This window comes from Equus caballus, chromosome 3, assembly GCF_041296265.1.
Source record: "Equus caballus isolate H_3958 breed thoroughbred chromosome 3, TB-T2T, whole genome shotgun sequence".
Taxonomy (NCBI): domain Eukaryota; kingdom Metazoa; phylum Chordata; class Mammalia; order Perissodactyla; family Equidae; genus Equus; species Equus caballus.
The window spans coordinates 91,928,976-91,941,554 of record NC_091686.1 but is presented as its reverse complement, the minus strand read 5'-3'; the positions used below and the strand labels follow the sequence as shown (position 1 = coordinate 91,941,554).

At 36.9% G+C, this 12,579-nt stretch overlaps 1 protein-coding gene across 27 annotated transcripts in view; it reads left to right on the top strand.

Annotated features, from left to right (window-relative positions):
- LIMCH1 (LIM and calponin homology domains 1) overlaps positions 1-12,135 on the top strand; it is a 314,999-nt gene extending 302,864 nt beyond the window's left edge. For 14 of the 27 annotated variants that reach the window (XM_023638170.2, XM_023638168.2, XM_003364722.5 and 11 more), the window contains 3 exons: positions 1,934-2,042; positions 4,190-4,292; positions 9,237-12,135. In XM_023638170.2, the coding sequence (XP_023493938.1) occupies positions 1,934-2,042; positions 4,190-4,292; positions 9,237-9,262 (238 nt within the window). In that variant the 3' untranslated portion in view covers positions 9,263-12,135. Of the gene's footprint in view, positions 1-268; positions 347-1,933; positions 2,043-4,189; positions 4,293-9,236 lie in introns of all 27 variants that reach the window. The other 13 variants (XM_023638167.2, XM_023638166.2, XM_005608800.4 and 10 more) reach the window with 1 other exon arrangement.
- Positions 12,136-12,579: the final 444 nt, after the last annotated feature.

Genomic DNA, 12,579 nt, shown 5'->3' with positions numbered 1-12,579 from the left:
CCGTGACAGAAATAGAGATTAGAAAAATATTCTGTCTTTTCTGTTCAACAATGCCAGCCTGGTTTTGACATTATGCAGCCAATGCATGTATGATATTTGCTACATGGAATTACTCTTTTTTGTCCTTTATAAAAAATTACACTAGGGCACTCTGTGGTCTTTTATTTGGTTGTCAAGGAAGTTTTTTTTCTTATTTAAAATGTCGTTTCTTGTGGGATCGGCCTTCTCTTTACCTGTCATAATTTTTGGCTCCTCTACCGTATTACAGGAAAAGCCCTCGAGAGAACTTCCAGGCGGGCCACTTGTCCCCCTGTTCTCACACCCCTCCTGGCCAGTCACCAACCAGGTACAAGAGGTCATCCAGCCTTTCTGAGGCTGCTTTGTTTTGACTAGAGCCTGCCAAGCATAATTTCAATCAAATAAGTGCTTGCCAAATGATTTTGAGGGATTTGCCCTTCCACATCTTTTCCAACACATGTACGTAGGCAGGAGGAAGGAACCCAGTCCCCACCCGCCTGCAGCCCACGATAGAAAAAGCCAAGTGTGTGATGTTGGCGTGGCTGTGGCCATCAGGCTTTAATTACATTGTGGGGAACCTGCAATCTAATAATAAAATCCACCAGACAATTGCTGGGCTCCCAAGTCGGCGCCTTTCGCTGCAAGACGACCCACTCCTTGCAGGCAAGATCCGCTGATGGCTCTTACAGAGACCCAGGCAGGGGCTAAGAAATGAAACTTCATCCTTCTCTTTTATCCTACTCAAGCACTCTAATGATTGCTTCTCAATGCTAATTGGGCCCCATGATATTCTTAAAAGCTGCCTGAGTTCCTATTCACTGGACAGACAAATTACTGAGTACTCAGAGGTTTTCTTTGATTTAGAAATTCCATTTAACTACTGGATGAGAGGGAAATCCTAATAAATAGGGTTTGCTCAGGGTGACTCTTCTGCTTATCTCTTATCTTCCTTTCTGTTTCTGCTGTCCCTCTGTACCCTACTGGCTTCTGAGTGATGTTGCATATTTTAAAATGTCTTGTGTAATCCAAAAGCTTTCCAGACTATAGGCGTCACTACAGTCTGATCTCAGTTGTGGGAAAGCTGCCTTGGAGGACAGCCATCAAATTCTGTCACCTGCTGTCAGTCTGCTGGGTTTGGTTCTAGTCCATTGGTGGACACTGTACTACGGGCTGCATGGGTACAGAGATGGGGCAGACACAGCCGTCAGTGGGCTTACAACTCAGAGAGGATGGGGTGTGCCCAGATCATAGTCACAGAGTGTTTACACTGCAAGAGGTAGTAGAGAGAATCTAGTCCAATCCTCTCATTTTAAAGGTGAAAGGGAAACCCAAAGTGAGTTCTTTACACCAGATCGCAGACCTTGGTGACAGAGCAGGGGTTGGGCCGCACATCTGCCTGGGACCTGTTGGGCTGTATCACAATTGCCTCTCTATTTTTAAACAAAAAAAAATTCTTTCTTAATAAGTAAATAAAAATGCCCTACCTAGTGGACAGATTACCAATTATAGAAAATTTCAAAGCAATATTGAAACCTTAGGAAAGCTAAATTTGACTATCTTTTAGGACTTATGAAAATATATGGTAAATACATTTAATTATTTCAAGACATTTGATCACTGTGGTTGAATAGATTACAACACAAACTTCCTGTGACAAATAACTAAAACATACGCACATACACACACCAAATTCCTTGCTACAGTGGAGGCCTATTGTATTTAGCAGTTGTTGCAACTTCTATATAATGTTTTATTTCCTGCTCATTGTCAGTTCAGTGATTATCATTTCATTCATGATATATAAACATTTTAAAAATTCATGTTTTCATTTTTTGCATGAGGCTGTATGTTTGTGCGTTTGACAAACTATTCTAAAAGGAACATTCTATTAATATGTATATATATTGACACCTAGGTCTATAAGTGGGAAGAAACTGTGCTCTTCCTGTGGGCTTCCTTTGGGGAAAGGAGCTGCAATGATCATTGAGACCCTCAATCTCTATTTTCACATCCAGTGCTTTAGGGTATGTATTCATCACTCTTCTCTCTAAGTACAATTTCAGGATGTCTTTTGGCAAGGTTCTGGGAAATATGTCCTGGAAATCCCAACGGCCTTTGCTTCTGAGGCCTCTCCCCTCTAGGTTGTGTAGAGGTGTTCATGGAGCCCATCCTCCAGGATGAAACTCTCCTATCACACATCCCTCTGAGATGTTGGGTTGGAAGAACCAAACCAAATTTGTACGCTGCGTCTTTATGAAACAGTTTTTGTTGCTAAAGAGCATATACTCGAGCGGGAAGCCAGGAATGCCGCCGTGGGAGGACAATGATACTTCTGAATCTTTTAAGGCCATATGGATTTATTTGGAATGTAACATCTTTACTGCTTCTTAAACTCTTGTAATTTAATGTCAAAGGTTTTTAGTCTTTGACCCAGTGGAAGATTTTCTGTCAATTAGGTGGTTAAAGCAAGTTTCAAAATCGTAGGTCTCTGGATGAATATGTCTGTAATCCCAGATTGAATATCACTCCCTCTGAAAAGCTGCCCAGACTAAGTGACTTGCCTTTGTTGCAGGTCCTTACAGAACCTTTCACAGTCCTTATCTCTCATTGTTGAATTGTTTAATTATCATCTCCTCTAAAAGCTGTCCGCTCCATAAGGGCAGGGACCGGACTGTGATTCTGGTCCCAGATCTCCTGCCAATAAGTAGGTGAGCTAACCACTTAGATCTGATTTATTATAAAATTTACAAGTTGGACTATATCAGCATTTCCTTTTTTTCCATGCATGGACACATTTCAAATTAAGATACAATTTTTGAAGCTAAACCCCCTAGCTCTGAATAAGAGTCATGTCTTTCTCTTCATAACCCTAGCATACTTTCTTTTTCCTTCTTGGTTTTTGTTCTGTTTCTTGTTGGTAGCTCCCTCAACTATAAAGTAAACTTGCATGGCCTTAAAATAACTCCTCTACCTGTAAGCTGATCAAGTGAAATTATTGATTTAATAATATCTGTAATCAAACAAGTTTTTTGGAAAGCAGCACTTATCATGGGCAAAACAATAGGGATACTTAATTAGACTCAATTTATTAATATTCTCATTGTAAAATTAACCTAGATAATGTATATCCTAAATTGTCTAAGAGGTTTTTGAGGCTCAAGGAATATAATTTTAAAATTTCATGGTAATGCCAAGACAGTATGTTCCAGCATGACAGTTTGTTCTCAGAAACTTTACCAGAACTCAAAGTAATGGAGGCGGCAAAGAGTCTTTGCAGATTGTCAAGGGATAGGAGCCTTGCCTTCTTAGCTGTCAAAGCCTTTCTTCTCTCTAATAATTCACTTCCTGGAGCTGACCTGATGCTTTAAGGTACATCACTTCTTAGATTTATCCCCTACACTTGTGATGAAGATGCAGCTTGTAACATAATTTAGATGAAGTCTTCCTTTGCCCAGGTGACCTTAGAGCATGAGTCTGGGCTGGCCCTGTTCTCTTGAGCTGGGTACTGATTCCCTTGCAGGAGGCTGGCATCTGAACCAGCCCACCACTGCCACCTTCTCTGGTACAACCAGGACAGTGTGTCCCATAGTCTCCTTCTGCACTCAGGTTGACTTGGCTGAAAGGAGTTCCATTCCCAGTGGATTTGTTACCCTGGGTATCACTGCCTTTAATGTGGAAATATGAGTTGGAATACCTATTTCCTAGTAATTCTGATCTGGTAGAACTTGCCGACAATGCTAGAAAGCATTTAAAGGTTATTCACAGACAAATTTCAATTGATAATCTTTTGGCCATGTGTTTATTTAAAACCACTAGGATTTAATCTATTTAAAATGGTTCTTCGTCTTGACTTAGAAATGCTGTATTAGAGAGGTTAACAGCATAGTTTTGGGGATCAACTCAACACCACTTACCAACTTCACAACCTTGGACAAGTCAGTTAACTTCTCCGAACCAGTGTCCTCTGTGAAATGCAAGGAGTTAGGATAAAATGCTAAAGGTACATTGTTGCTATAAGTCAACCCTTGGTGCAGCATCTAACACCATAGATGCTCAACAAATGTGGAGGTCGTGGAAGTGATTGTTGTGCTATGCGTGTAAACAGTAACTAAGCGTTATACAGAGACGATTCCTTATGCACCTTATAACTTCTGTTCTTTCTGCCCTATAGTGTGGAATTTGTAAAGGACAGCTTGGAGATGCAGTCAGTGGGACAGACGTTAGGATTCGAAATGGTCTTCTAAACTGTAATGATTGCTACATGCGATCCAGAAGTAAGTACTGGGGTGAAATACCTCAAGATGAGTGAGTGCATTCGTATGCCTTTTGTAGGACCCAATTTAGGAATTCAGTTATTTCTCCCTATCAGTTGACACTCCCACCCTGAGGGAAAGATTTATTAGTATCTAGGTAAAAGAAATCGTAATGAAATAACCCCTTGTTTACCACTTGTTTCTTACTAGGAGCTACTGCTACAGTGTGGCCAAATTCTTTTTATCCTTAAGTGCAGGAATACACCAGCAGATAAAAACTGTAGACCAAGTCTGAGACATTGCCTGAACTCACCATAGAGATTCTGGTGAGGCAGAAGGAAGATATAAGATGTGTGAAACTCTATTCACTTGCTGAGGCATATCTTTAGAAGACCAGTACCATTTGAGGGATGGTTTAAGAGTGAAGAATGGCTCTCCATTGTTCATCAATTCAAGCACCAACTCCTTGATATTTACACGCCCTACTTTCAGGAGTTTCATGACATGATATGGATTTGTTCCAACTAAATTGAAAGTTCCTTGAGAGATAAAATGATGGGCTCTGCTTCTTGGTGAATCGCTTCCCTGCTCCAAAATTTCTTAGTATATAATCAGAGCTTAACAAGTGTGTGCTCCCTTGAGCAGCCTGCCCTCCAGTCTTGTTTCTGGGTCTCCTACCATAGAAGGTTCGTGTTAGTTTTGGGGACACCAGGGGGTGCTGTTGCCCAGCTGCTGTTTAGAAAATCTGAAAATAGCCAGTGGCTAGCCTCTGAATCCTTCCTCACTTTCCATCCTAAGTTGAGTCCTTCTGGTGAATAACCTAGACAGAGCAGACTCTTCTGTGCACATTCGTCAGTCAGAAACTCTTGGGAAAAAATGGGAGTGAAGATATGGAGTTTGAAATTCAAGAATGTCAAATAATTATATAAAGTATTAATATTTCTATTAAAATTATAATATTAAAAATATTTCTCAAAGTAAGTGAAGTAATATTTTACAGCTTTTTTAACATGGATTTCTAAATCTACAAGACTGAAAAGTTGAAATCAATTTGTTTTATTGCTATAGATTTAGCAAATTCAGAGAAATATATGTGTATTTTAATAAAATGATGGGAACTAAAAATTAGATCAAACCCAGGTGGTTTTGATCTATGATAAACATTTGATTTGAGGTCAAAACTGTTGCAACTTAGAGCTTCTACCGTCAAACTGGACTATTTATACCCTATATTACATATAATTTATATTTTTATATATATTTATACCATGTATATATAATGTGTGTATATATGGTATAAATATATATATTATTGATATTGATTTTTATACTATGTATTAAATATATCAAATATGGTTTAAACAGTATACCATATATATCCCATAAGTATATACATACATACACAAATACATATATACATGTATAACATATAAGAACTATATATATTATTTAAACTGGATTTTGTTTGTTTTGTTTTTATACATTAGAAAGGAAAACTAAACCCTTTTTTCCCAGATTTCAAAGTGATTTTTCCTGTCATCTCGTACAAATTATACTTTTTCCAGCCTCAGTGAACCAGCTGAATGTGAATCGTGGAACCAGAAGAGGGCACTGTTAGATTGAGTGACTGTCAAGCAGATTTGAAAAGTGCTGTAAATCAGAATTTCTTTCATAATTTAAAGTGCTTGAAGGATGCCAGCAGAGAACAAACCTGAACCCACCTCTGGGTGACAGTGACCTGTTTTCATACAGATTTTTATTTTAATTGAGAAGTTGGATGATTCATTGTCATTTCTTTTGGAAATTAGCTTTTCGGATCTAGGCCAGGAATTTTTCTCTTATATATACGAATATAAAGGGCATTAACTGCTTTTAATTCCAAATCTAAAGACAATAACTGAGAAGTTCCTGTAACAGTCTCATAAGATGAAAAATAAGAAAGTGATTTGGAGGTAGACTAGAGATGTGATTTTTTTCCTTTGTTTATTTTATATTTTTAATGCAATATTTTTACTAGGTTTTTTTTGGGGGGGGGGAATACTAAGATACTAAGAAGAAAGCAAAAAAGCTCATTATCTCTCTGCCTAGATAACCCCTATAGAGATTCAAAAGAATAAAGAAATAAAAGTCAAATGATACAAGGTTAGAAAAATTGGATTGTTCAGAGACACCAAATTAAACATGAAAATCTCCAAAATTAACCACTATAATCACTCTCTAATAATTTCTTACAGAGACCTGCAGAATGTATGTTTGTATATGTGTACACACACACAGGTGTGTGTGTGTGTGATGCATGGACCTGCGTGTGTGTTGGTTTTTATTTCACAAAGGTAATCACAAAGTCACAATGATCCGTACTTAGTTTTTGTGGCTATTTTTAACTTAGTGATATATCTTGGCAATTTTTCCATATAACATATTCTTTCTCCTCATTCTTTTTAATGGCTTTTTAGATAGTTACATATGATCCCATTGTATGGACTTACCATAATTTAAAACTAACTCTATGAATGGACACTTTTGTTGTTTCCCCTTTCTTAATATTATTTTTTAAATGCTCCAATGAACATACTTGTATGTATATCCTGATGAACCTTTGAAAGCATTTCCATAGTGTAGATTCTGAGCAGTGGGACTGCTGAGTTAAAAGCCTTTTAAAATTTTCAGACTGCTTGGCTAATTATCTTCCAGAGGAGAGCGCTTTCCCTGCAAAGTGTATGAGAGCCCCTTTCTCTCCATGCCTGCGTCAGCTCTGGATAGCATCAAACTTTACAAATTTCCACTCTGCTAGGTGGAGGAGAACCTCATTGCTTTGATCTGTGTATCTTTAATTATAAGTGAGTTTGAACATCTTCTCATATGTTTATTCCTCATCTATATTTTTTTTTCTATAAAGCGCTTCTCTATTCTTTACCTGTTGTTCTCTTGGCCCTTGATTTGTATGAGTTCTTTATAAATTAATTTTCCCTTTGTCTTATATTTGCTGTTTATTGTAGTTGTCATTGGTCTTTCCACTTTGTGATTTTTCTCATAGAAAAAATTTTCATTTTAGTAATTAAATACATCTTTTTTTTTCCTTTTTGGATTCAGTTTTATGTGTCCTACTTAGAGAAACTCTCACTACTCCAATGGCATAAATAAATTTGAGATTTCACGTAGAATTGTTTTTTGTTTTCTTTTTCACATGTACATATGTGATCATCAGGAATGCATGTTGAGGGAATAGCTCTCCAACATTTTTTCCCCATTAGCCAATTGTGTGAATATCACTTAATGAATAGTCTCTTTTTTTCTCACTAATTTGCAATGCCAATTTTCTCTTAAACTAAGTTCCCATATGTATTTGGGTCTATTTCTGGATATTTTATTATGTTTTATTAACCTATTTATTCTCCAGTATTGAATAGTTTTAATTATTATGGCTTCATAATTTGTTTTAATATTGAGTAATAATGGCCACCTTCTCTCCCCATTATTTTTTCCAGATTCTCTTAACCCTTCTTCCATGTTTATTTTTCTAGATAAATGTTAATATCATTTTAGGATAAATTTTAATTAAGTCAACACACGACAAGAAGAATGACCAGCACATCTAAGAATACTGCTCATTTCTTTCTTGATGTCATAAGAAAAAAATATATACCTTAGGCATGAATAGGTGGAGGGGATAATAATTGGCTAGAGAAGTATCAATACACTCGAATTGGTTGAATATACCCCAGATGCAATAAAAGGGTCAGAATGGAAAGAAATGGCTAAAAATCATTTTTTCTTTCTTTTCTGGTTTGCTTGATCTGAGCTGAGAAGAGGGGAGATGGATAGATGTGAGGGGTGGTTAACATGATAAGCATTTGAAGTGAAACAAAATAATGTCAGTGTGGAATAATAAAACCTGAATATATAATCCTATTTTCTTCAAGTAACTAGTCACATTTAAATGAAATTTTTCCCTTGGAGGGGAAAAATAGCATAACAGCTTATTAAAATGCAATTCCTAAAAGCAATGTAAACAGTTTTTAAGTATGTATGTAAATGGGAATGGAAGTGCAAAACAAATTACCTGTCATGAATCAAGCCATCGCATGTTTAACTGGTACCATTTGTGCTTGGGTGCTGGATGACTGTGTCGTTATGTCCATTCCATCATTCACTCTCGTGACATGCTTTTAACGCAAACTCCCTAGGGTCTTTTCCAGTGTTGTGATTGCCTCATCACAACTCTAAAATGAAGGAGAAACTTTGTGAAGGTTCAGCAGGAAATATGGAACCCAAACAATCCTTTCTAGATAGGGTTTCCAGATGAAATACAAGATGCCCAGTTAAAATTTTTTTGCCCTGTTAAGTTTGAATTTCAGATAAACAATGAAATTTTGTATGTGTACATCTCAAATATTGCATGCTCAGGATTTAGCACAAGTATATCTCAAATATCACATGGAATAAATTTCATTTGTTGTTTACCTAAAATTCAAATTTTGCTGATTGTTCTATATTTTTATTTGCTAAATCTAGCAATCCTATTTCTAGATCATATGTCAAATTCCTCCTGTTGCAATATATTTATTTTTAGAGAAACCAAAACCTAAAGAAGCTGAGAGAAGAGATTATTTTCTTGCTTACTTTCCCCAGAAGACAAGGTAGAAAACTTGAATGGAGATTATTTGGTTTAGACCATTTGAAATCTGGAGGATTTCAACCAAATTTTACAGGGCGTATGAATCACTTGTGCGCCTTGTTAAGTTCTGGGGTGGGGCTCAAGAGTCTGCATTTCAACAAGCTGCAGGTGATACCAATACTGCTCCTCTTGGACCACACTTTGAATAGCTGGGTGGGACAAGCTTCCCCTCCCTAGAGGGAAGGGATTTTGGCAGAGGTCATTGCTAATTTGGAAAGTTTTTAAATATGTGAAGCAAGAAGCATTGACTACTTTAACGGAACATTGCTCTGATTTCTTTATCACAGGTGCTGGCCAACCCACAACGTTGTGACTTGGTTTTCAAGCTTCCAGATCACTCACCATTTCTTTATTGAGAGTGTCCTCTGGCAATCGTTTAACAAAATCCCAACTTCAGGGACTTCTCATTATTCATCATCTAATTTCTGAAAGGCTATTCTAAAAGATGGTATCTGTTCTTTTGTAGCACAGTGTTTGTTTTGTTTTTCCTGGTTTTTTTTTTTTTTTTTGCATTTGCACAGTATATACAAAAGAATATTGAATTGTAATGGTCCTGAATAGTTCAAAAAAGGTCTTAGCATGGTCAAACAGGCTTACGGTTTAAAAAGTGTTATTCTCTTCTTTGGGGATTAATGAGATAAATGATGCAATGAATCTGTTTTGTTTTAGTATTTCTAGGAATTAAACACTTTATGTTTACAGAATCGAGCCGCAGAAAGTGCAAGACATGCCAATTTGAGACGTGGTCTTCTAAGACAGGAGCATACAATTAATGCATTTCAGAAACTAAAAATCACACCATATAGCACTGAGCTATAACTTGTTTTTAATGCAAAGTTGCTAGTCTGATAATATATACTGTAATCCTGAAACATTTGTGTTACTTACCTTTTGAAGTAGAAATCATACCAATAAATTATTGCACCGTTAGTATTAGATTTTGTGTACTTTGGAAGTTATGTCATTAATATAGGCTGGTCTGTCAAATAAAGAGAACCCTTGCAATATTGGCGAGACTTACACTCTGGGACGTTGCCCAAGGGTAGGAAGAAACCAGAGGGAAATATTTCAGTCATCATTTCCAAAGTTATTACCAAAATCTATGAGGAAGTTTCATCTTCAAAAGACTGGTGGGTTGATGATAGCCATGAGGGCTTCGTTTCTTGCTTCTCTTCAGGCTCTAGATTCAATAAGAGACTTAACATGAGGCACGTGGAAGCTCCCGTCGAGATAAGTCCATCATTAGGTGTGACCACTGCTCACCCTTGCCTACAAAGTTCTCCTTGAGGGCCTGAAGCACAGGTGTCTAAAGAAAAGTACTAAGTCCATCCTAATAGAATCCAAATGCAACAAGATGTGATAAGCCACTGGTGTGTGATCAGCAAGAACCAACAGCTCACACTGTGCCCTGCCCACTCTAACAGATATCTGCTCTCCTTCATTCTCCTCCATCACCAACTCTCTGTACTATCAGGAACTCTGGACCTTGCTCGTGGAGAAGTTTAGAGAGGAACTCTTGTGGAGAACTGGTTTATTTTTTTGTCCTGTGTGATGAGTTTCAGCAGGCCAAGAAAGGAGTCAAGTTACTAAAAAGCATCACATTTTAGATCTCCAGGCCGTTTTTTCTGTAAGACTGGGGAAAGGAGAACGATTTATTCTGCCTTAAAACGATGGCAAATAAGTGAAGATGACATTTTTGTGAATGTAGACTATGAATATACTCCTAATAGGTTAAAGTAGTCATAAAAGGAGATTGAGTAGATGTTTTTCTGTTGTTATGTAAGCAATAATTTTTTTCTGTGTCTTATTGAGTATGGCTAGCAATTATTTATTTACATGCTAGACGATTCTCTGCATGCGGGTTCCATGTAAGTGCAGAAATTTCCTCAGCCCCCGGCGGTATTTGATCATTTTGTCATTTGGATGAGCTGTTGTTAGACTGAAATTTACACATCACTTCATTAAAAATTGTGCCTTAGAAAACGCGAAGCTGTTGCACATAGCCAGTGATGAATTGTGGATGCAGAACATTGAGGAAAGATGAAGTCACTTCCAAATCCCAAGACTTCTCATAGAGGTGTTTGCTGTTTTACAGGAGAAAAAATGTTGAAAAAATAAAAATAAAAATAGAAAAAATTAAAAAGAAAAAAGTTTTGAAAATGTACAGATTAAGTCCAATATTTTGATTAAGCACCTGCATGTTTTATTAAATATTTTGATAATGTGGATGTTTACACTTTGCATGATATTAGCAGAGTACTTTACCACAAATAATGCACAAAACATGTACAATAGGATCATTCATAACCGATTTTTATAGAACACTTTTTACACGTGGAACTCCATCCGTTATGTAAGGATTATATGAATATTGCACATTCTCTTCTGGTTTCACAAACCCATTTATACATATTTCTTAGGGAGACTCATTGTACATGTATTGAAGCTAGAATCCAGTCAAGAAAAATAAAGCCCTATTCTCCAACTGCAAAACGTGCTTTCCCATAATGAACAATAGTCACCAGCACAGAATAATCTCCAACATTTTCTAAATTCTAATTGCCAACTGTTTCTATTTATATTTGATTTATATTTCATTTGGAGTCTGTTACATGGCAGCTTGGGCAGACTAGATCTTGTTTTTTCCAATGCAGCATAATGAGTATGATCTATTTCTTTGCAAATAATCTTTGAGATCCTAGGGGGAAAAAAATGCTCTGCTCTGTTCAGCTACAATGTAAATGTGTTTGTTTAAAAAACAGATAAGGCAACTCAGTGATTTATTGTTCCTGAGGAAATATATCTGATTTTTTTCCTCATACTCCAAAAGCCAGTCCCTTCTCTTTTTTAAGAAAAAATGGGTAACTCTTTGTTTTTCACTAGCAAACTTTCATGACATTTCCTCATTCTTTCTATGTAGTGTTATTAATGCAATACGTAGTATAGTTATCGATACACAGTCTAAGACTTAACGAACTGAAATGATCCACCTCCCATGTGAGTCCGTCCGAAAGATGTTACCGTTCTGGGTGGGCCAATGTTCTATGTCAGTTACACTAACCTTCATTTAAAATATTTATTCTAAAATGCCTCTGATAAATAGTAAAAAAATAAAAATAAAAAGTTGTCTAAAATGCAACAGCTTTTATAGTAAATGTACATTTATAAATAAAATACTCAAATCAACTTTGTATTCCATTGATTTTGGGGGAGTGGGGAGTCGGTTTCCTTACTTGGGGAGGAAAGAATCAAGCGCTCTCTCTCAGCTTTTGGTCCAGGGTTACCTAGTCAGATGATGGCAGTGATGCATGTCTGCATATACAGATTGATGCGTTTTTGAGGTCAACTGTTTAAGGCAAATGAAACTTACCAGCCGGTTGTGGAAGTCACTAAGGAATTGCCTTCCACTAGAAGATTCAGACTCCTTGAAATGAGACACACAATAACCAGGAGAGACCATGCAAATGCCAGTGAAAATTGTCTGAAACAACCAAATGACAGTTAACTTCCAGCACTGCCCCAATGTTCCCTCTCTCTGTGTATATATACAGTCTGGGACTGAGAGCTTTTTTCCTTGTTGGTGAACCGGGGAATATGATGCAAAACGGTAGCATCCTGCTGACACTGATA